The sequence below is a fragment of the Pelophylax lessonae genome (assembly GCF_965119305.1).
Source record: "Pelophylax lessonae genome assembly, chromosome: 3".
Classification (NCBI taxonomy): Eukaryota; Metazoa; Chordata; class Amphibia; order Anura; family Ranidae; genus Pelophylax; species Pelophylax lessonae.
Window position 1 is genome coordinate 518035976 of NC_138770.1, and position 26299 is coordinate 518062274.

The 26299-nt window shown below is 41.6% G+C and overlaps 1 protein-coding gene across 5 annotated transcripts in view; it reads left to right on the forward strand.

Moving 5' to 3' along the window:
• The window catches only part of GRM1 (glutamate metabotropic receptor 1), a 446845-nt gene that overhangs the window by 157401 nt on the left and 263145 nt on the right, over positions 1-26299 (forward strand). For all 5 annotated transcript variants that reach the window (XM_082250134.1, XM_082250136.1, XM_082250137.1 and 2 more), the window contains exon 3: positions 7451-7700. In XM_082250134.1, the coding sequence (XP_082106260.1) occupies positions 7451-7700 (250 nt within the window). The remainder of the gene's footprint in view (positions 1-7450; positions 7701-26299) is intronic.

The following is a 26299-nucleotide window of genomic DNA, read 5'->3' on the forward strand; positions in this document are numbered from 1 at the left end:
CATCTGTGTCACGTAATCGTTGTGATAGAAAGTCCAGAACTAAGGGGAGATCCCATTTGGGAAACCTTGGCTCCTTCTGGGGCCTGAGTCTCATTGCCCCTTTGAAGAATTGTCGGACTAGCGTATGGGTAGCCCAAGAAATGCCGGTAAAGGCTGAAATAGCCGACACCTGAATTCTCAGAGAACTCACTGATAGAGGAAGATCTAGACCAGACTGTAGAAAGTTTAGCACATCCTGAATCCTGATGGATGAATGAGGGTTGAACCTAGTGGCCAGATGAGAGGAAAATCTTGACCAAATTCTCTCATACACTTTATTAGTTGAACTCCCTCTGGCACTCAAAAGTGTAGAGATGGCCTCTTCAGAGCACCCTAAGGCCTGTAGCCTTCCCTTCTCAACAGCCAAACCTTCAGATGCAGCCGGGCTGGACAAGGATGCAATATGGTGCCTTGAGATAGTAGACCTTGCATGAGAGGCAGCGGAATCGTTTCCTGAACGCTGAGAAGTGTTAGCAGAGGGAACCAAGGCCTGTTGGGCCAGAATGGAATCACCGCCACTATTTCCGCTGCTTCCGACCTGAGTCTCCGGAGAAACTGAAGGATTATGGGAACTGGGGGAAAGGCATATGCCCTGTTGAACCTCCAACAATCCGTGAGGGCGTCCAACCCCAGAGCCTGAGGATCCCTGAACCTCGCACAGTATTTTTTCAACCTGCGGTTGCGAGGAGAGGCAAACAGGTCTACCCCTGGGGAGAACCCCAGGCTCAGGATCCACTCGAAGACCTCCTCGTGGAGAGACCACTCATTGTTGTCCAACTGCACACGAGATAGAAAGTCGGCTTGGACACCTTGGACTCTCGGAACATACACTGCTGACAGGTCAGACAAGTTCTTTTGAGCCCAGACCATAATTGGCTCCACCTTTCGCAGCAAGGACCAACTGCGTGTCCCTCCTTGCTTCCTTATGTATGCGACTGCTGAGGTGTTGTCCAGTCTTAGCATCACTGGAAGACCTTTTGTCAAGTGAGGGAACGCTTTCAGAGCTTGAAGGGCCGCCAGTAGCTCCAGAATGTTGGACATTATCCCCTGGGAGGGGAATTTCCATTTGCCCTGAGCCACTTCCAAGAGGCAATGAGCCCCCCAACATGTGCTGCTGGCATCCGATGTTATCACAACCCATGAGGTCTGTACAAGAGAATGGCAGCACAGAAGATGCTCCCGCTGCAGCCACCATGGAAGACTTGCTCTCATGGCTGGGGTCAGGAAGATGGTATGATCCAAATGCCAGGTGTCCCATTGAGGAAGAAAGCCTTTTTGGAAAGGCCTCATTCTCCATAGGGCCCACTTTACCATGGGGGCTATAGCCACCATGGTCCCGATTATTCTCAAGCACTGACGCGCTTGGAGGTGAGGTGATGCGAGGGCACAGAGAATCCTGTCCCTGACCACCGTGATTTTCTCCTCCGGAAGGGACACTGTCGCTGTTAGTGTATTGAACAAGGCCCCGAGGTAGACGAGAGACTTGGTGGGAATTAGATGACTTTTCTCTAGATTTAGCAGCAACCCAAACATCTGAAGGGTGGACACCACCTGGTCCAGGTGCTTCAACAGCTGAGATTTGTCTTGGGACAAGAAGAGCAGATCGTCCAAGTAATGATGTAAGCGAATGCCCTTTGTTCTCAAAAGAGCTACCACAGCCAGCAAAACTTTCGAGAAGGTTCGTGGAGAAGTGGAGAGCCCGAAGGGGAGGCAAGTGAACTGAAGGTGTAATTAATTGATGGAAAACCGGAGGTATTTCTGGAAATCTTCTGCAACAGGGACATGGAAATAGGCGTCCTTCAAGTCTATAGACACCATCCAGTCCGCAGGTTGGACCGCCTGTTGAATAGAAAGAAGAGTTTCCATCTTGAACCTTTCCTTTCTGATGAATTGATTTAGAAAGGTCAGATCGATGACTGGCCTCCATGTTCCGTTTTTCTTGCGAACCAAGAAAAGAGGGGAGTAGATTTCCTGGCTGCACTCTGGTTCTGGTACGGAGACGACAGCCCCTTGAGAAACTAGTGACTATGTAGGAAAATAGTGCCTGGCGCTTCTCTCCTGAGGGTGGCAGGGAGGTAGGAAGAAACCTTGATCTTGAGTTTCTCTGAAAATCCACTTGTGCCCATATGTGACTGTTCTGACAGTCCAGGAGTCTCAGATTGAGGCCGCCCAGACATGCCGGAAGTGTAGCAACCGAGCCCCCACCCGACATGTCTGAGCGGGCCCAATCTCAAAAAGACTTGGTCGTATCACATTCACCGGAGGGGACACTCTTAGAAGGTTTCCGCGAGGAGGTTTGTCATGCTCTCCAGTTGCGACCAAATTCTCTGCCGGGCCTATAGGTACGTGCTTCCCTAGCACGGTCAGGAACATACCTTCTGCGTTGTCCTTTCCTTGGATTGAGAGGGCGTCGAGCCTGAGGGAGAAACCCAGACCTGCTGCCCGTGGCCCTGGTTATCGCCTCATCCAGCTTATTCCCAAAGAGGGAGGAGCCTCCAAAAGGAATACGGCTTTAGACTTGTTTGGAAGCTGGGTCAGCCATCCAAGGGCGGAGCCACAAAGCCCTCTTGGCCGTTACTGAGGACAGCATAACCCTGGCCAACAGACGTATAAGGTCAATAGATGCCTCCCCTAGAAAAGACAAAGCCATCTTAAGTTCCTGAATCGGGGAACTTCTGGCAGCCTCCTCAGAAAGGCTCCGAAAGGACTCATCCACTGAGTCAGACCACAACTCCATTGCTTTGGATAATGAGGATAAGGCCAGTGCCGGCTTGCAGGCCATTCCCGCAGTCAGGTAGATTCTTAAGATCAGAATCCATCCTCCTATCCAAAGGATCTTTAAAGGAGGCTGTGTCCTCTAGTGGGAGGGTCACATGTTTGACCAGCCTCATGACTGCGGTGTCCACCAAGGGAGGAGATTCTAGAGGTTTTACATCTTCTTCCTTGAAAGGATATAACCGGGACATTTTGGAAAGCATGGAATTCTTCCTTTCCACTTTACTCCATTCTTCAGTAATGATATCCCCTAATTCACCCAAAAAAGGGAAGTTGAGTCGCTCTTTGCAGAGCTGCTTAAAGAATCTCTTCTGTTTTTGGCGGAGAAAACAGCAGAGTCTTCCCAATTCAGGGTCTCTCTTACCGCTCTGACTAAGGAGGGGATGAGAGCATACTCAAATCCCAAGCAGGGATCTTCAATCTCTGAATCACTCTCTGACAGGAAAGTTGACAGGTGACTAGGTTGAGAGGTTTCAGGATCTTCCCAAGGCTGTCTTCCAAGGGGAGGGCTTGGAGGAGTCACTTCTGGGCTCTGCGCCCGACCTACTCCCACGTCTGCCAGGGAATCCTTGATGACCCTCTTGACTAGGGCCTCCAGTCGCTGGTCTGGATTGTCCCTCTCTCCCGCAGCTTGAGAGAAGCATTTGTCACACATTGACTTGCTTTCAGGGACACGTGCACCACAACCCCAACAGCCCACTCTATCTGGGCGTCACGAGGGGCCCGCCGAGGCAGATGATTTCCCACGATGATGGGAGCCTGACTGTGACCTCCGAGCAGATCTTGAGGAGGAGTGCCGGTGGTGAGAACTTAAGCGATGCTCACTCTTGCGTGAGGAATGCCGTTCCGACCTAGGAGGGCTGTAAAACAAAGGAACAAAGCAAGACAAACAGGGAGCCAGGACATAAATGATGCCCTAATCCCCCCCTCTCTACACACCCCAACCCCCAAGCCCCGCATACCTATTAAGGGTGGGCTGAGGGTGAGGAGGCTTCCATCTGGCGCTGACCTACAGGGATGAGCCGGACAACGGGATCAGAGAGGAAGAAAGAGGAGAGGGGGAATAACTCCCAAAAACCTGGGGTCGGTACTCACCAGGAAGACCGTATGGGCAAATGCAGAGCAGCAACGGATGCCGCAGGTAAACACACCGAGAAACTGACAGCAAAATACAGACTTCCAGCAACAGAGTGTATGATCTACACACTCTGCTGACACCTGAAGGGTTTTCAATATGGCACCCGCTGACATCATCAAGCAGCGCCGAAAAACCCTACTGCACATGCTCCACATCGTCACTGAGCATGTGCGAGAACCAAGCCTCGTTCTGAGGCGCCCGCACATGCTCAGTAGCCCTAGCCACCAGGAAATAACAGGAAATAAGGAAAGAACATACAAAACCAGCTGCAAATATGACAGGCAAGGAGTACTCACGACCACCAACGAACCGCTAGCCACCAGGGATGGATGAGCATACAGCACACACCGGACTTCATGATTCTTTCAGGGTACCGGCCACCCGCAGCAGCTGGGCTTTTTGGCCAAGGTGCACGTCAGAAGAATCTTCGCCCCTGCTCCATACCCCGCAACAGCTGGGGCTTATTGGAGAACTCAATACCCGAATGGTAGAGACATCCATCTCCTGGGATCCATCTTCAGGTAGGATACAGGTAATCCATTAGGAGGACAAAAAAAGAACACGTGTGCTGAACAGGTGCAAAGATTTATGGGAGTGATGTCCTATGGGTAGGTTTGGAGGCGGGGCCAAACCCGATACGTATGCTGCCATGGAGTCTGTCAGGAAAGATACTGTAGGTTTATCTAATTGAAGGATATTTTCCTGAGAGGCAATCTGAACACAAGAAGAACACCTGTATGTGGCAATATAGGTATTATTTGTTTCTATAACCTAAAATATTCATATTCATTGCTTTTTTTATCTTTATTTTCAAATTCTTAAGTGAACTTCATGACTTTAGCAAAACTGTGGTATTTTCTGCATAGCATAGGTAGTTTCATTTAACTTGTTGTCTTATATTACTCTTTTATATGCTAGATTTGATCTCCCTAAAAATGTTTTGGACATATTTAAGGCAGGGGCTTGCTTGTTTGGTTTATTTATGCTGAGTTCTAAAAAAAAAAAAAAAAAAAATAGCACAACTAGCATTTGTGCTTGGAATGTCCTTATATTTTTAATACTATGCCTTGGGCAAGGATTTCCGATCTGGAGGGTTTAGAATCATTTTATCTTCGTTATAGCTAAATGTAATGCTTGATTCATAGGGTCATGCCATAACAAGCTCACAACTATGATGGCTAATGTCACATAATCAGAAAATGAAAGAATTTTAAAGCTAAACACACACATGCGTGCTCTCAAGCAAATATTTTTTTAAGAGGGACATCCTCAACTGGTAACAACATAAGTTACCCAATCCTGAGACAGGGACACCTGGGAACAGTCTAGCACAATTTCCTGCATTTTATTTCAGCAAGGCAGCATACACATTGTTCAGTCTAAGATGGCTTTGTACAGTAAGACCATAACACAAAACAAAAAAGGTGCCATATCTGTACATGTGCAAATATCGCTAGAACAAAGAAGTTCCAACTTTAAAGGTACCTCCAAACAACCATAATAAAAAACTAAATTTCTTTTTCTTAAAATTTGCATAAAAGATTTCAACCAAAAAAAAATGGTTGACATGAACCCTCATAAAGGAATAGTGTGCAAATTGTTACTGAAAAAGCTTCCATTCCCATAATACTACATATACCAACGCCATTTTCATATACCAACAAAATAAATCTAACAAACATCCATACTGTATGCTGCAATGAATGCCATATTATTATGCAGAGTTAACAGTGAAAAGTACATTTCATTGCATATCTCAGATATTACATTGCATTTCAATGCATTTCTCAGATAGCTAGGTCCACCTCATAAGGAGAACATGGAGGCATATCAAATTTGTTTTTCTTGAATCATAGTAATTCAACCAGCTAAACAGACTCTCTCAGGCAAGCATAGAGGCAGCTAAAGGCAAGACTGACAACCAAACTTCCAATGCAGGGCCAGATTATATTGGATAACATATCATTTTCACATCAATCATGATGGAGCTCTACACCTCTGCGCATAAACTGAAGTAAATTATATTTATTTATTTATTTATTTATTTATTGCACGGGGTTCGGAATAAAACAAAAACAGGGAAAAAGAAGAAGAATATAAAGTAAGAAAATAAAGGGAGGTGGAGGAATGTGGGGTAAAGGTGGAGATTTGGGCTAGAGAAGGACAGGGAGGAACCAGAAAATTAGATGAGGGGGCTAAAAGGTGGATATGGTGGAGTCAAGCCAAAGAAATGAAGAAGTACATTATTTAGTCGCTTTCGCTATGTAGCTCATCAGATAAATAGAGGAAACGACCTGAAGAACTATATCTAATACATAGTAAGATATACAACAGGCAGCAAAACTATTATCAGAACAATGTCCACCAAATGGCTGTGTTTGAGTTCTGTTGGTTCCCTCTTCCCTTCCTATGCTATCAGGGCAATTTAGACTGTGAGGCCTTTTGGTGGTAACTTTAATTGGAAACATTTTCTTCCAACTATATAATTAATCTATTTTACTTGCCAAAGGATTTGTATTTCTGTCTGTCCAATCCTGAGAACTCTTAAGGCATCAGCATACCAAAACATTTTGGACATGCTCCCAACTGTGTGGGAACATTTTGGGGATGGCCCCTACCTGTTTCAACAGGACTGTGCACCAGTGCACAAAGAAAGGTCCTTAAAGACATTGATGAGCCAGTTTGGGGTGGAGGAACTTGACTGGTCTGCACAGAGTCCTGACCTCGACCCGATAGAACACCTTTGAGATGAATGCCTTAATGTGTTAATACGCACCATATACTAGCCCATTATGGCAGACTTACCTTTAGGACTGAGCCCTCTAGCCTTGCCCTATCACAGCTGCCAGCACTCCCATCTTCACTCTGTCTTTTTCTGGGTTCATGCTCCCTTGCTGTTTCAATGGCCATTCTAGGCTAATGTTACTCCCGTGCATGCGCACATGAGTCATCATCAGAGTGCCCTGAATGCAGAGCGTCACTGTACATGTGCAGTGACGTTATTAGCTATAATAACCAATGTGAATACCTCCTAAATGGTGCAAATTTAGGAGACCATTACCACACACACAGGTAGGGCTTACTATAAGCTTACCTGTAGGTACAAATAGTAAATAGGTGTTTACTACTGCTTTAAATAACCTTTTTTAGGTCTTGCCTGCCCCCAACCTGTTACTAAACAGTAATTATGAATGCAGCACATTAAAGAGCATATATCTCTGTCACTCTGCGCTCTTCTGCTATCGGCATGCTCTTTTTTTTAGCATGTACTTTTGCTGCTCTTCCCTGTTGAACTAAGCTGATACCACACGAAAATTTGGTATTTACACTACTTGCCTTTTATATTTATTACGTCTATAAGAATATATCAACTGATACAGAGCATTCTTTTAGGTCTTTTATATTTACCTTAAGTTTGTTTTTAAACTGAAAAACATTACAATGAAAATTCTGGTTTAACTGCAGCAATATTAAAATAAGTTTTATGCTCTTTTTAAGGAAACTATGGAGAAAGTGGAATGGAAGCCTTTAAGGAACTAGCCGCACAAGAAGGCCTGTGCATAGCGCATCATGATAAAATCTATAGCAATGCTGGAGAGAAAAGCTTTGATCGGTTACTTAGTAAACTTCGGGAGAGGCTACCAAAAGCAAGAGTGGTGGTTTGTTTTTGCGAAGGAATGACAGTAAGAGGGCTGCTGATGGCTATGAAACGTAAAGCTGTACTTGGTGAATTTCTGCTTATTGGAAGGTAAGATTTTTATTCTTTTAGCTTTATGAGCAATGGCCATTTAGTTCTGTGAACTGTTCTCCTTCATTAAACTCTGCTAATTACTCTGTATTACTTCTTGTCATGAAAATGCTGCCATTTTAGATAACTGTGCATAGGGCGTATTGCTTGTGTATACATATTTATAAGACTAGAAAAATGTGTCTATTTTAAAGTATAATATACTTAAAGCAACTTTGTCACAAAAAGAAAATATGATAACAATATTTACTATTTCCACAATAGGTAACTTATACTCTTGTATAGGCAGCAGCATCTTCTGAGCATAATCAATGCCTGAATCTCCCTGCTGCACACTAGCTGTCACCCATACTATATTGCACCCGGCAGGTGGAACCACAGCCAAACATTTTGGATGCTGAGGTTTCTATCACTGCCTGTTACTCTTTAACCACTTCAGCTTCGGAAGGTTTTACCCCCTTCCTGACAAAGCCATTTTTTGCGATACGGCACTGCGTTGCTTTAACTGACAATTGTGCGGTCGTGCGACGTTACACCCAAATAAAATTGATTTTATTTTTTTTCTCACAAAAAGAGCTTTCTTTTGGTGGTATTTGATCACATCTGCAGTTTTTATTTTTTGCGCTATAAACAAAAAACCCTGACAATTTGGAAAAAAAAAAGAAAAAAAACCCCAATATTTTTTTACTTTCTGCTATAAAACCAATCCAATAAAAAAATGTAAAAAAAATCTAATTTTTTTTATCAATTTAGGCCAATGTGTATTCCGCTAAATGTTTTTGGTAAAAATAAATGCCAATAAGCGTAGATTGATTGGTTTGCCAAAAGTTATCGCATCTACAAACTATGGGATAGATTTATGGACTTCTTATTTTTTTTTAATTTTTTTACTATTAATGGTGATGATCAGCAATTGTTTAGTGGGACTGTTGACATTGCGGTTGCGGTGACAAATCTGACACTAAGTGACACTTTATGGGGACCAATGACACCAATAAAATGGTTAGTGCTAAAAAGAAATGAACTGTAACTGTATAAATTACACTGGTAGGGAAGGGGTTAACATCAGAGACAATCAAAGGGTTAAGTGTGTTCCTAAGGAGTGATTTCTAACTGTGGGGGAATGGATGCTCTAGAGGAAACCAGAGATCTGTGTTTATGCTTGTTTACATGGGAAGATGGCCATTCTGCCTCTGCTCGGAATGATTGGCATGTCCCGCGGTCATCGCGACTGCTGGACCCGCTGATTGGCTCTCACTGTGTTCAATCATAGCGGGAGAGGGGTTGTGGCAGGACGCGCGAGCCCTAGATTTTGCACAGCTGGGCCACCCTGCCACGGAAGTGGTTAAGTGAGCAAATATTTGAGTCACTGGTGGTGGGACTGGTAATTATGGTTATTCTACCTCACAGGCTTGCTTTTTTTTTTCATTTTTCATTGCTTTAATTTGCCACAAATGATTATTATTATTATACAAGTTTTATAAAGTGCCGTCAGTTTATGCAGCACTTTACAATATAAAAGGGACACCGTACAGTTACAATACAATAAAATACATGGGGGTTAAGAGGGTCCTGCTCATAAGAGCTTACAATCGAATAGATTTGAGAACTCCTTATTTCTATTAAATCTGTTGGCCTGTTTTTCAAATAATAGTCTTTGCAACAGAGTCCAGTTGTTCTCAGTTGTCCTACAAAGATCTTTTCTAGATTATACCTCCTAGCATAGCCCTCTCATAGCTCCAGCTTTAACACATTTACTCTAATTGACACTGCATAGTTTACACGGTGCTCTGGCTGGAGGATAGAGAAAAGTCACGGAGCTAGTATGTCCTAAACTAGACAATATAGGTCAGTCTCACAATGAGAGTCAGGCCAACTGTGTCTAGATGTACTAGCTGTTCTCAGAATAGACAGTTAATAAAATAATGCACATTAAACTGTTCCACAACTGTAGTTAAAGAATTTGTGCCAGGGATAATTTATACATAGTTACATTGGTCCATCTTGTACTGATCTAGGTATGCATATACTACACTGGACGATCCCATGGAAAGCTGGAAATCACTGAAGTAGACACTGCTACCCCCAGTGACCTCCACTTGCTTCCAGGTCCTGTCCTGAGTGACTGCACTGCTACATTTTGAACACAGAAGATCAGCTGTTCAGCACCACCATCATTCATAGAATGCTTTGCATTCCCTGAATGAATGCAAAGTGTTCTTGGATTGGACAAGGTGGAGGGCCAGTGCAATGTTGTCACACCCTCCACCTCAGCCAATCAGACATTGCTTTGCATTCATTGAAAAAATGCAACAAATTCTCTGAATGGTGACCGTGCCACCCTCTGACCAACTCCCTGTATTCAGAATGCAACAGGGCAGATGCTTGGCGCAGGACCCAGAAGCAAGTGCAAATCACTGTAGTAGTGGTGTCTGCTTCAGCGATTTTCAGCTTCCAGGGGCATCAGCCGGGTATAGCTTATGCATAATTAAATTGGTCCAAACTGAACCAATGTAACTATATTTACGATATTCATACCTGGAGTTTATCTTTAAAGTTAATCATCCTCTTAAAAATGGATGCCCTAAAATGGTATGTTTTTTTGACACTCAAAGTGTTTCGAGTTCAGATGCTGAAATTAGTAAATTAATCATGTATAATCATACAGAATAGTAATACTATGGGGTTGACTTACTAAAAGAATACCGGTTATTTATTTGTCAGAGTGAATGTCCAATTTAAAAAGTGTGTGATCACTTTGCAAACTGAATTATAAAAGGTGAAACTGTTCTCATGCTAAATAACCAATCACATATATGTTAAATTAACAAAACAGGATTTTTGCAAGAACATCATTGGTTTCTTAAGGTGAACACAGGTATATATTTTTTACTAAGTTCAGTGAGCAGCCCCAAGTGAAAAGTATCTGTTTCTTTAGTAAATAAGCCTATCACATTGTTCAATTTTAAGGAAATTAAGCTCAGGCAATATCCACTGTTGTGGGCCCTCTCCAGAAGTTCCACCTTTTAGAGTAATCTATTGGACTCATATAATAGATAACGTGAATATCGTAGCTCTTGATCTTATAAGAGGATAACATTTCCTACACTTGGCCTTCATATAATCCTTGCCAGGATGCACCCACTTTTGCTTGTGCTGAAATGCAGTTCTTAAAACCTTGACCACCCTCCTACATATATATCACACACAACATCGCTGGTGTTGGAATGTCCTTATGTGTTAAAAATCTAATTCTCAGAATCTAGAACAGCAAATTGAACTTGTTTTTCTTATATTACCGTTTTTATTGTTCAGTTAGACATGCAGTGTGAGTAAATGTATTGTGAAACTAGTAAGGTTAAAATGTGAATGTTCAATAAAGAAATAATGTGCAAAGATTTCCCATATGAAACAACCTTTTTACAAAAACCTCACCAGGAAATTGCTCCGTAGAACTGGAATTTTTCCAGCCATTTTTCATTTGGTGAATAATCTTTTCTCATTTCTGTTTCCATCTTAAAATGCACCTGTGCGCAGACTATGTACAGTATCTCACAAAGTGAGTACACCCTTCACATTTTTTGTAAATATTTTATTATATCTTTTCATGTGACAACACTGAAGAAATTACTCTTTACTACAATGTAAAGTAGTGAGTGTACAGCTTGTATAACAGTGTAAATTTGCTGTCCCCTCAATATAACTCAACACACAGTCATCAATGTCTAAATCACTGGCAACAAAAGTGAGTATACCCCTAAGTGAAATTGTCTAAATTGGACCCAAAGTGTCAATATTTTTGTGGCCACCATTATTTTCCAGCACTACCTTAACCCTTCTGGGCATGGAGTTCATCAGAGATTCACAGGTTGCCACGGGAGTCCTCTTCCACTCCTCCGTGACAACATCATTGAGCTGGTGGATGTTAGAGACCTTGCGCTCCTCCGCCTTCTGTTTGAGCATGCCCCACAGATGCTCAAAAGGGTTTAGGTCTGGAGACATGCTTGGCCAGTCCATCACCTTTACCCTCAGCTTCTTTAGCCAGACAGTTGTCACCTTGGAGGTGTGTTTGGGGTCATTATCATGTTGGAATACTGCCCGGTGGCCTAGTCTCCGAAGGGAGGGGATCATGCTCTGCTTCAGTATGTCACAGTACATGTTGGCATTCATGGGTCCCTCAATGAACTGGAGCTCCCCAGTGCCAGAAGCACTCATGCAGCCCTAGACAATGACACTCCCACCACCATGCTTGACTTTGGGCAAGACACGCTTGTCTTTGTACTCCTCACCTGGTTGCCGCCACACATGCTTGACACCATCTGAACCAAATAAGTTTATCTTGGTCTCATCAGACCACAAGACATGGTTCTAGTAATCCATGGCTTAGTCTGCTTGTCTTCAGCAAACTGTTTATGGCCTTTCTTGTGCATCATCTTTAGAAGAGGCTTCCTTCTGGGACAACACCCATGCAGACCATTTTGATGCAGTGTGCGGCGTATGTTCTGAGCACTGACAGGATGACCCCCCCCCCCCACCCTTTCAACCTCTGCAGCAATGCTGGCAGCACTCATACGTCTATTTCCCAAAGACAACCTCTGGATATGAAACTAAGCATGTGCACTCAACTGCTGTGGTGGACCATGGCGAGGCCTGTTCTGAGTGGAGCCTGTCCTGTTAAACCGCTGTATGGTCTTGGCCACCATGCTGCAGCTCAGTTTCAGAGTCTTGGCAATCTTCTTATAGCCTTGGCCATCTTTATGTAGAGCAACTTTATTTTCGGATCCTCAGAGAGTTCTTTGCAATTAGGTGCCATGTTGAACTTCCAGTGACCAGTATGAGAGCGTGAGAGCGATAACACCAAATTTAACACACCTGCTCCCCATTCACACCTGGGACCTTGTAACACTAACGATTCACATGACACCAGGGAGGGAAAATGGCTGATTGGGCCCAATTTGGACATTTTGACTTAGGGGTCTACTCACTTTTGTTGCCAGCTCTTTAGACATTAATGGCTGTGTGTTGAGGTTTTTTGGAGGGGACAGCAAATTTACACTGTTATACAAGCTGTACACTCACTACTTTACATTGTAGCAAAGTGTAATTTCTTCAGTGTTGTCACATGAAAAGATATAATAAAATATTTTAAAATATTTAGAAAAATGTGACGGGTGTACTCACTTTTGTGAGATACTGTATATTCAAATGTTTACAAATGAACAACCAACAAAAATGTTTTTTTTAAAAAAAGCTCTCACTGTCCTCTGTAGATGGAGACACTGTGGATCAATTCATCCTCAAAGATCACAACACAAACTCTGAAGTTGGGTTTTAGTCAGTTTTTAACAGCTTTTATTTGTCTCTAGATTAAAAGGCTGGCAGGCTGCTAAGTGTCTGCTGCCAAAGATGTTAGGATTAGAGGAGCTGTGATTTCAGTGCCTCTGTTGTGAATCTTGAAAATTAATTTCGCCAGAGTGTCTGCAGCTTCAGAGATCACAGTTTCAAAAAGCATTTACTGCTTTTTAAAAATATGTAAATATTTTAATGTGTACAGCCTAGGCCAAGTGCACTTCAAGACAATCTATTTTGAACCTTTGTTCACACTACCCTTGCACATTATGTGTATCCAATGAGTGTGGTCTAATGTTAGCCGTACTACCTAATTAGAGTGTTTTGCCTGATGCCATCAAAATTCATAATGAGTTTGCATCTGTTACATGCTTACGGCGAAGAACAATATATCATTTATAGATTGTGCTGATCATTTTTACCATTCTGCTGTGTGTTTTTTATGCCATGAACATTGTATGCTGCAGAAAAATGTAATCATTAGGGATATGAATATCTGCACAGCAGTTCTTGCCTGTTATATTAATCAAATGTCGCAATGCAAAAAATGTGTTTATGTGCGCATTTGTAAAAGTACACAAAGCATATTGGCATAGTGCTAAAAGTAACAAATAACACGATACAATGATAATGATAATAAAACAAAAACAAGGGGATGTAAGCTGTTAGAAACCAAATACAAATATTTGGATATGTCACACTTTAAATGGCATAGAAATACAGAAAGGAGTGTCAGACCAAAGTCAGATAAAAGAGTCCAAGGTAATTTTAATGGTTAGTAAACAAAAAAAAAAATCATAAAAATATTCAATGCATTGTAGATGCAACACCATGCCCCCTCTCCCCCTCCTTCATTAGGGCTACAAGAGCAAATCTAAAACATAGTCTTTTATTATTCAATATTTTACTATGTACTATAATAATTTAAGTTTCTCTAAATCAGTCGAGACATCTGAAGTTCACATGCAAAGTTTGTTGTGTGAGGTACTAGAATTTGTGGTATGTACTTATACACACATATATATATATATTATTTTGTAAACTTGCAGCATACAAGCTGCCAGATAACAAGCATACAAAATTTAAAAAAGAAAAACTAAAAACATAGAAAATAATGATAACAGTAAAATATTAGCTTCATCAATGTTGCCAGTGTTTAGGTCACCGATAAAGGTGAAAGACCCTTAACCAGTGAATGCTGTCCCCACATGTCAATCACTCTAGGATACACATAATATGCCATATTTAATAATAACTTTTCATCCTCATGAACGGGGGCTCCATCCATCTACCGCTTTAGGAAATGCATAGCGTTGTTAAAAAAAAAATGCTGCCATTCACTAAAAAACAAATTATGCTGTATTTATCTCATGCGATATCCAGTGGGATGGATACAGTGAAGAAGAATCAGAACCCCTGTCATTTTATACTGCTAATAAAGAGGTAAAATGGTTTAAACCATAGAAATCTGCCAACTCACTAAGTCAGTGAGGTCCCTGCAGCATATGTATTAAGAAAAAAGAAAAAAAATGACTAGAATATGCTTTCACAGGACACGTGGTGTATCAAAAAAACCTAAGTTAAATTAAGTAAATACAAAATATCTTTATAAATGTCAAATATTGAATTCAAAATAGTTTCAAAAGTCACACGCACATATGAATACCCTTCTTTAACCAACAAAAAAAAGACAACTTTGTCTTTTTTAATGGTGGAAGAAGGATATTTATGTATGTGTGTGATTTTTTATACTATTTTTTTTCAATATTTTACATTTATAAAGATATTTTGTATTTACTTAACAGCTTCCCGACCACCCGCCGCCTTTTTACTGCGGCAGGGTGGCTATCCTGCGCAAACCGACGTAGACGTACGTCGGTCGCGTGTGGGAAGCTAGGGGGCCAGCACGCGCCGCCGGGGGGGGGGATTCCGCCCCCACTCGGCAGCGGTGAAGCCGATGCACGGGTCAGGGAGCTCCGATCACCACCTGACACCCGCGATCTCTCCCCGCTGATAGAGAAGGACATCAGCTGTTGTAAACACAGCTGACTGTTCTTCTCCCTGGAATGATCATAGAGCCCAAGTAATCCTTCTATATCGGATCACATGTCTCTACGGTCATTTCAAAAGCCACGCCCCCCACAGTTAGAATCACTCCCCTAGGCTCACATTTAACCCATTGATCACCCACAGGATTAACTCCTTCTATGTCGGATCACATGTCTCTGCGGTCATTTCAGAAGCCACGCCCCCCACAGTTAGAATCTTTCCCCTAGGCTCACCTTTAACCCCTTGATCACCCACAGCATTATTACAGTAACAGTGCCCATTTTTAGCACTGATTACTGTAGTAATGTCACTGGTCCCCCCAAAAGTGTCAAAAATGTCTGTGAGGGGTCTGATCTGTCCACTGCACTGTCCCAGTCCTGCTAAAAATTGCAGATTGCCGCCATTACTAGTAAAAAAAAAAATAAAACAATAAAAATGACATAAATCTTTTCCGTAGTTAGTAGACACAATAACTTTTGCGCAAACCAATCAAAATGCGCTTATTGCGATTTTTTTTTTACCAAAAATATGTAGCAGAAAACAAATTGGCCTAAAATGTTAAAAAAAATTTGATTTTTAAATTTTGTTTATTTTGGGAACGTTATATAGCAGAATGTGAAAAATATTGTTTTTTTTTTTTCAAAATTGTCGCTATTTTTTTGTTTATAACGTGAAAAATAAAAATCGCACAGGTGATCAAATACCACCAAAAGAAAGGTCAATTTAGGGGAAAATAAGGACATCAATTTTATTTAGGTACATCGTTGCACATCCGCGCTATTGTCTGTTAAAGTAACGCAGTGCCGAATCGCAAAATATGGCCTGGTCATTAAGGGGGCAAATCCTTCCGGTCTTAAAGTGGTTAAAGTTTAACTAAAGGAATTTTTTTTTTTTTAGTTTTGGATAGGGTGGAGAGGTATTAGAACACCTATTAGGTTTTTACTGCTGTCTGTGCCCTCATTAGGGAGATTTGCCTTCTCTATTTGTCCTGTTTACCATTATCATTAAAAATTGAAATTAAAAGGAAATCCCACATTTTGGGTTGTCCCAAAAAAAGTAATAGAAGAGACATTTTCCAATGGGTAGTTCTGGTGACCTGGGGACCCCAAGGGATTCCCTTAAATTATTGGGATTTCCTCTCATTTCCTGTGTTGGTAAATCTCCCCAAATGGACACAGATGGGGAAAAAAAACTGACAGGAGTTGTAACCCTCTATTTCTATTCAGAATGAAAAAGAAAGTTTGCCTTTAGCTAAACTTTCTTTAAAGATTTAATTTATTCATTGTTATTAAACACTTTCAAGCAGCCTTTCCCAACCTTTTCTACACAGAAAAACCCTTAATATATTTTTCCAGTCTCAGGAAACCCCAGCTAAAAATGACTGTATCTACATTTCATGATACATTAGTGTGATGCTCAGTGGGAAGAATACTCCTTACACTTGTGGTCCCCGGGAAGAATTACACCCTTATAGATAGCTAAAAAGATCAATGATGTCAGTGGGAACTTGTCAGTGGGAAGATATCTCTAAAAATATTTGTTAAAAAGTAAAAAATATCCCCACTATATTTTTACATATGTTCTAACAAGGGATTAGACTATTGCGATATTCATGTACATTGTATTATTTTTGGAGTGATTGGGAGTTTTTTTGCAGCAAATTATGTATATGCTTTTATATTCACAAAAAATCTGGCTTATATGCGGCAGGGGAGGCACAAATGAGGAAAAAAAACATAGGGGGACAGGCACTCTGACCCCCCCCCCCCCCCCCTGTACTGCACCGCATCTCCTGGGACCCCTCTCCGCACTGCAGCCGGCTGTCTTTCCCTCCCCACCTACTGCCGGCTGCAGCTGCTGCTCGGGAGGGATTCCTGGATCGCTAGCTGTCAGGATGGAGAGCAGGGGGGCTTAGCCCCATTCCTTTCTTCCTAGGGGAACATATCGATATCGATTGCTCCTGTTTTCAGCTGTCACTGTGGCATAGTAAACAATGTTTAATATGCCACAATTTTTGAGAGTTCCATCCATTCATAAGCAATGCAGCTAAGGCTGCAGGGAAAGGGACTGAACTTTGTTTAGTCCCTTTCTCTGTCTAAAAAAAGACAGTAGAGGTTTGTTTAGACCCTTGATGTCTTTCCAAAGATCCCCCCCCCCCAAATAAAATGTAAAAAAAAAAAATTAATTTTAATTTTAATAACTTATTTACTTTACATTTACTTCCTATCCCATAGCCAGGATGTGAGAGAAAATTCCTGCAAATTAAGTGAATCCTTTAGGACCCCCTCAGGTCACCAGAACTAGTGTCCACATTGGAAAATGTCCCCTCTATCACTTTTTTGGGGACAACCAAAATGTTGACTTTCCTACCACTGTCACTTTTACTTTTCACTTTCAATGATAATGGTAAACAGGACACATAGAGAGGGTGACTCTCCCTGATTGGGGAACATACAACAATGAAAACCTGACAGTGTTCTAATCCTCCTCTACTCTACCCAAAACAATAAGGCCCCTTTCACACTAGTGCGACTTGTCCCGCGATTTTGGACCGCAAAATCGCATGACAAGTCGTTTTTCATTATTTTCAATGAGCCCCATTCATATCTGTGCGTTTTGAAGTCGCACCGACTTCAAAGTAGTTCCTGCACTACTTTGGCATGATTTTAATGCGTTTTGAGGTATATAGCCATAGCCATTGCTTTCAAAATCGCGTCAAAATCATGGCAAAGTCGCATCAAAATCACGTCACAAAATCGCGGTAAAATCGTATCGCATAATTGTGAAAGGGGCCTTAGTAATACTTTAAGTAAATAAACCCCATATTTTCATATTTAGGTTTCTATGCATTACTGTTGAGAGAATTGATCCAAAAAGGCAGAGACTGCTCAAAATTGGCTATTATATTTTTAAATTCCTAAATACCGCATGCCTGGACCACTACTTAATTACTGCATTCATTTAATTACTTATTTCCTTCTGTGAATTGACTTTAACCCCTTTTTATGTGGTATTTAGCAAGCGTTTTGAGCATTTTGTGCTAAATACCACAGAACTGCATAGTGAATTGACAATTTTAGGATGGCATGCGATATTTAGAGAAAATGTGTCTGGACACCTAAATACCGCAGGCGATCTGCTTTAGTGAATGGAGCCCACTGTTTTAAGTTTAGACTCTTTCATCCAGTTTTGGTCTGGTGTTCCATCCTATTTCTATGCTTTGAGCTATTACTGGGTGCCCACTAGTAGAAGCCTTTGCTGTGTTGGAGCCGCCTTCTCAGAGCTATTGGACTTGTTTGAAGTTCCTTCATCTGACTACACATTCAGGTCTGAAATTTCCTCGCGCCTATTTGTGTATGTTGTGCTACAGTTTTGGCTGACATCAGCCTTCCAAATATTTATTTATACATTACATCTTGGAGACTGCAATTTTTTCACCATGTTAACCACTTGAAGACTAGTGCAAATTTTTTAATTTTCCACACGTCAAAATCTGCATTTTTGGTAGAAAATTACTTAGAACCCCAAAACAAAGATACGTGCTCTAAAGCAGAGGTCCTTTAGAGCAGTGGTCCTCAACCCTGGCCTACAGGGCCCAGTAACAGGCCAGGTTTGCAAGATAACTGAAATACATCCCAGGTGATATCATTTGCTGCTCAGTGATTGCAGTACTCTAGTCTGCATCTCTCCAAGGTAATACTTAGAATCTGGCCTGTTAGTGGGCCCTGAGGACCGGAGTTGAGGACCACTGCTTTAGAATATAATGGTGGCAGTTGCAGTTATGAATTAATTTTGGAAAAAATAAAATAAAATTAATTTTAGTGCACAAAGACACAATATAATGCACATTTTTTTTGTAAAATATAAAATATGGGCTTGTGTCAAATAAATAGATTCCAAACCAAACCTCAAAATTGCATGTGCCCTTTAAATGCCAACAAAATTTGAAATCGAAATTTGACAATAGTAGCGCTTTAAAAGCCTTTAAAGACTATCAATTTGGAGTTAATTATAATAAATTTAGTAATATAGTATATGTAAGGGCTAATGATAGCCCTAGAATTATTGATCTCACTTTGATATTTGTGGCGACACCTTACACATATGGCACAATTTCTGTTTACATACACGTGTGTGCTTGTGTTTGCAATTTGTGTGTGGGGTGACATTTAAAAAATTTGTTTTTACGCTTTTTAAAATATTAATATTTATTTTATAATCATTTTTTTCCCCTTAACCTAAATGCAGTCACAAGGCGAATTAATAAAAGACCTTATGGATGTCAAGGGGTTAATAAAATACATCTTTAGAGCATGCCTCCCTTTTAAAACCTTTCGGCCCTAAATGAGTAGCATTCAATTTATAACTGCCACTCAATTTTTGATGACCTTTGAAGCATTTGAAACATTCTATTTGAAATTCAAAGCAGTGAATCTGTCAAAATTACCTTAATTTCATTCTTGCATTTAATATCCTGTAAAAAGCTTCCCAAATTGCTTTTACCAGCTGCAGAAAAAAGTGTTTTTTGTCCGAAAATGACTATATGTTTGGATGATTAGCCCTTTTCTTACAGGTGGTTACATTGCTTATCTGTGATATTAGTGGCAGAATAATCAATTCTATGCAGAATGTAAAACCGTCCCAATGGTAGCTGGTAACTGAGTGGTAATGGTTTAAAAGCATAAAATATGAATATGATTAGGGATCATTGTACATTTATTTTTCACGAGCTGTTATTTTTCCTATGATGCGTTTGGGTTATTACATGTAATATAAATTGTAATTACATATACCATCAGTGATTTTAACAGAGAATAGTCTAATTAAATGTATTAGTCATCAAAAGAAAAACATAATGAAGTAACAATAAATATTTATCTTATATGAAGAATCTACCAAAATTTTTGAGCTACAGTATATATATTTTTTTTATTTTTTTCAGAATAAATAAGGCTTTTTCAAAAACTTTCTATCACTTTAATTTGATGCAAGCCTTATAATGTATCTTTCATGATAGTCTTGTCGAATGGCAGATAGTGTTCATATGGCTGGCTCACGGCGGTCACATGGCTTGCTCATCACAATCACATGACTGGCTTTTGGTAGACACATAGCTGCCAGCTTGACATGGCTAACTGATAGCAGTCACATGATTGGCTTTTGAGAAACTTATGGCTGGCTTACAACAGTCACATGACTGTTTTTTGTGGATGCACATGGCTGGCTCTTGGAACTCACATGGTTGGCGTATAAAAGTCCTATGGCTGGCTCATGGCAGTTACATAATTGGCTGATGGCAATAATGTTACTGGCTCATGACAGTCATGTGTCTAGCTCATGGCAGTCACATGACAACAGTAGGTCTTGGCAGGCTCCTAGGAAACTATGTAAATAAACTGTAGTATGTTTCTGCAAAAAGCACCAAAAAACGCAGAGGTGTGGACCAGGTCATAGGAGTCATATGATTGGCATATAGCAGTCATATGACAGTCATATTATTGTGTCGTGGCAGGTATATGGCTGGCTCATGACAATCACATGACAAGCTTATGGCAGTGACATTACTGGATCATGGCATGATCATACCCTAAGTCTAAGTTCACACTGAATGTGACTTTAACCACTTGCCTACAGGGCACTTTCACCCCCTTCCTGCCCAGACTGATTTTCAGCTTTCAGCGCTCTCACACTTTGAATGACAATTACTCAGTCATGCAACACTGTACCCATAAAAAAATTGTGTACTTTTTTTCACACAAATAGAGCTTTCTTTTGATGGTATTTAATCACTACTGGGTTTTTTATTTTTTGTGCTATAAATAAAAAAAGACTGAAAATATTGTGGGAAAACGCATTTTTCTTTGTTTCTGTCATAAAATTTAGGAAATGAGTAATTTTTCTTCACAAATTTTGGCCAAAATTTATACTGCTACTCATTTTTGGTAAAAATAACCCAAATAAGTATATATTATTTGGTCTTTGTGAAAGTTATAGAGTCCACAAGTTATGGTGCTAATCATTGAAAATTTATCACACTTGATCACACCTGATGTACTGAAGGCCTATCTCATTTCTTGAGACACTAAAAAGTCAGGAAAGTACAAATACCCCCCAAATGACCCCTTTTTGGAAAGTAGACATTCCAAGATATTTAATAAGGGGCATGGTGAGTTTTTTGAAGTTGTAATTTTTTCCCACAACTCTTTGCAAAATTAAGATTTTTTTTACAAATTGACGTATTAACAGGTTATTTCTCTCACACAGCATATGTATACTTGCAACTACACCCCAAAACACATTCTACTACTCCTCCTGAGTATGGCGATACCACATGTATGAGACTTTTTCACAGCCTGGACACATACAGAGGCCTAACATCCAAGTAGCACCGTCCGGCATTCTAGGAGCACAAATTACACATATAATTTCCTTACAACCTATCACACTTTTGAAGGCCCTGGAGCACCAGGACAATGGAAACCCCCATAAAATGACCCCATTTTGGAAAGCAAACAGCCCAACGTATAATTTTTGAGGCATAATGAGTCTTTTGAATATGTCATTTTTTTCCACAAGTTTTTGGAAAATGTGGAAAACGCATTTTTTTTACACAAAGCTGTCCATTTATGCAATATTTCTAACACATAGCATGTAAATAGCAAAAATTGCACTCCAAAATACATTCTGCTATTCCTCCTGAGTATGGCGATACCACATGTGTAACATTTTTACACAGCCTAGCCACATACAGAGGCCTAACATCCAAGTAGCACTTTTCACAAAGTTGTCCATTTATCCACTTTAAGATTGGGCCTATTTTTGACACTTGGTGTTTACAAGCTAAAATCATTTTTTTTGCTAGAAAACTACTTAGAACCCCCAAACATTATATATTCTTTTTTAGCAGAGACCCTAGAGAATAAAATGGAGATCGTTGCAATATTTTTTATCGCACCATATTTGCCCAGCAGTCTTCAAAATGCAATTTTTTTGAAAAAAATTCACTTTTGTGAACTAAAAAATAAGAAAACAGTAAATTTAGCCCAATTTTTTTCCATAATGTGAAAGATAATGTTACGCCGAGTAATTAGATAGCCAACATGTCATGCTTCAAAATTGTGCATGCTCACAGAATGGCGCCAAACATTGGTACTTAAAAATCCCCATAGGCAACATTTTAAAAATTTCTGCAGGATACCAGCTTAGAGATACAGAGGAGGTCTAGGGCTCAAATTATTGCTCTCGCTCTAACGATCGCGGAGATACCTCACATGTATGGTTTGAACACCGTTTACATATGTGGACGGGACTTGCGTATTCGTTTGCTTTTGCGCACGAGCTAACGGCGACAGGGCGCTTTAATTTTTTTTTTTTCCTATTTATTTTATTTATTATTTTTTTAATTTTACACAGTTTAAAAAAAAATGTTTTGATCATTTTTATTCCTATTACAAGGAATGTAAACATCCCTTGTAATAGAAATAGGCATGACAGGTCCTCTTTATTGTGAGATCTGGGGTCAAAAAGACCTCACACCTCACAACTACACTAAAAAAGAACAAAAAAAATTGTTGAAAAAGGAAAAAAAAAAGCGGCCCTTTAAACCGGTTGCTAGGCAACGACTTTTGACATAGCTCCGGTCCTCCAAGACCATAGAGTCGAGTGAGGGCCATCTTGCCCTCACTCGACTTCCTGTCTCTGAGGATCCGGGACCGGATAGTTTTCCCCGCTGCCGGCGGGTCTGGTAAGCTGGGAAAACGTCTGGGACGCGGCGGGAGAGGGGGGCACCTCTTCCCCTGCACTGTAAGGGTAATTCCGTGGCGAATCCGCCACTGGGACCACCCTTATCTGAAAGCCGACCGCCCGCCGTTTAAAAAAATACCGGGGTTATGGCAGCTATCTGCTGCCATAACCCCAGTATTTAGCTTTTAATGGCCGACGCATATAGTCGTTAGGTGGTCGGTAAGTGGTTGCATGTATATGGCAAACAGGTGACGATGACTGATGGGGTGACAGGTGACGATGACTGATGGGGTGACAGGTGACGATGACTGATGGGGTGACAGGTGACAATGACTGATGGGGTGACAGATGACAATGACTGATGAGGTGACAGGTGACGATGACTGATGGGGCGACAGGTGACGATGATTGATGAGGTGACGGATGGCGATGATTGATGAGGTGACAAGTGACGATGATTGATGGGGTGACAGATGACAATCACTGACTGGGTGACAAGTGACGATGATTGATAGGGTGACAGATGACAGGTGACAGATGACGATGACTGATGGGGTGACAGGTGACGGTGATTGATGAGGTGACGGGCGATGGTCACCGATGGGTGACAGGTGACGGGCGATGGTGCACGGCGGTACTGATGGCAATCTCTGGTGACAGGTGCACTTTAGGCTATGTTCACATGTGAGCGTAGCGATCGTGGGCAGAATCACTGCGATTCTGCCCGCGATCCAGAAATCATTGCAAATCGTGGGACGCCTGTGCGTTGCCCGTGATTTGCAATAGCACCCCAAACACTGTGCGATGTTGCTGCGATTTCCGCCTGCCGAATCGCGGTAACATCGCGCAAACAACGCATGACGCCCCAAAGAAGCTCTTGTACCTTTTTTGGGCATCATGCGTTGTTTGCGCGATGTTACTGCGATTCGGCAGGTGGAAATTGAGGCAACATCGCACAGCGTTTGGGGTGCTATTGCAAATCACGGGCAACGCACAGGTGTCCCGCAATTTGCAATGATTTCCGGATCGCGGGCAGAATCGCAGTGATTCTGCCCGCGATCGCTATGCTCACATGTGAACGTAGCCTTATGGGTGTCAATTTCTGGGCACTGATGAGGTGACTGTTGGGTGACAGGTGCAATTGGGGGGGGGGGGGGGCTGAGGACTGTGTGGGGACCTTTATTTTTTTTATTTTACTTTTACAGGTGTACAGAGCAATAACTCACTGTTTCTAGCTCTGCTCTCCTCACACTGGAAACTGTGTGAGGGGAGAAGAGCTAGTAACAGTGAGTTACTGCACTGTGTTTACATTTTGTGATCGGCTGTGAATGGATTTACAGCCAATCACATAGTAAACAGTCACTGTCAGTGACTGTTTACTACTGCCGGTGACTAGCTGTGTTCCTAGGGAACACAGAGCCACTGACATGACCGCGCTGCGCGCTCCCGATCGCGCATGCGCGGTCTGATTCCGGGCTTTGCTATTGTGATCGGCTGTGTCATTGGAACACAGCCGATCACGTGGGAAACAGCCATGCCCATTGGCTGTTTTCCCCCTGCCGGTGACGGGGTGTGTCCCGGGGACACGCCAACACCGGCAGTGCAGGGCGGCGCGCACACGATCGCGCGCCTGCCCTGCTTTAATGGGATCACGTCATATGACATCCGCCCAGAACAATGGCCGCACCGTCGGGCGGGCGGCAAGTGGTTAAAATCATGTGACTTCACTGAGAGATTCAAAGCCGCATGTCACTGCGACTTGAGGTGTGATTTCGCTGACATCTGAGCAATTTCATGCACATATGTCTATGCAAGTTGCACCTGAAATTGGCAGTTGCATTGTTGACAATAAGGTGTGACAAAAAGAAACAGCAAAGGCACTTCTAAGTTCAGTAGTTACTGATACTGCTTTATTGTCTCAAGGATAAAAAAAAAAAACTTACTAGAAAGAGTAGGTGTGCAAGCTCATCAAAGTCATGAAAGTCACATTGTCACAGCGGTGTCCAGGAGGTGTCCAGTGGGCTGTATCCCTGTGAGGGGTCACTGTATTAGCGGCAGTACTGATTTGGAGGATCCTGGGCCAGCCAGCAGTGGAGAACCACGGAGGGTGGAAGCAGGAAACGCAATACACGCTGTCGGAACCAGCGTGGAACGCAGCACCCGAAAGTGACGTCAGAAGGTGCAGGACATGTTTCAAAGCATGCCCAATGGCTCCTTCTTCATGCCATGGGTGATGGACAGTGGGAGAGAGATTTTATAGCAGCGGGGATGGGGCTGTGATCCGAGAAGAGACACAGTAACCCTTCAGTGACTGCTCATCTCCAAGTTGGAAAAGGGTGCATGACAAATGATAGGGCATGGAATGAAGTTAGAAAATTAAGAACATAAAAATGACAAAGGGGCAGCACATCCTAACAAGTAGAGCATAAGAAGGTACACACAGAGGGGTACTCATGGACTCATGGGACTACAAGTGCCAGCGCAACATGCATATGGGAAATGACACAAAGAATATAAAACATATGGAATACATACAAAAGAGGACAAAAACAGATAGATAGACAAAAAGAAGTATTGTAGTAACCAGTAGGGATACAGGAATACAATTCTATAATCTGCTATACAATTACATGGGTGTAGTGTATAGTAAATGAGAAGAAATAAAGAATTAATGGTGCAAAACTAAGAATTATGGTAATGAAAAATGAAAAATAAAATATAATATAAAAATGGGCTATATCTCTATATTCTCTATTTTCTCTATGGTATGTGGACTTACATAGACTGGTTAGTGGCTTAGTCCGTGGCTGTGTAAGTATAGGGAGAGATACAGTATCTCACAAGAGTGAGTACACCCCTCACATTTTTGTAAATATTTTATTATATCTTTTCATGTGACAACACTGAAGAAATTACACTTTACTACAATGTAAAGTAGTGAGCGTACATCTTGTATAACAGTGTAAATTTGCTGTCCCCTCAACATAATTCAACACACAGCCATTAATGTCTAAACCGCTGGCAACAAAAGTGAGTACACACCTAAGTGAAAATGTCTAAATTGGACCCAAAGTGTCAATATTTTGTGTGGCCACCATTATTTTCCAGCACTACCTTAACCCTTTTGGGCAGGGAGTTCACTAAAGCTTCACAGGTTGCCACGGGAGTCCTCTTCCACTCCATGACGACATCAAGGAGCTGGTGGATGTTACAGACCTTGCACTCCTCCACCTTCCATTTGAGGATGCCCCACAGATGCTCAATAGGGTTTAGCTCTAGAGACAATCTTGGCCAGTCCATCACCTTGACTCTCAGCTTCTTTAGCAAGGCTGTGATCATCTTGGAGGTGTTTGGGGTCGTTATCATGTTGGAATACTGCCCTTTGGCCCAGTATCTGATGGAAGGGGATCTGCTACAGTATGATTTTGAAGAGCTTGCACACCTACTGTTTCTAGTAA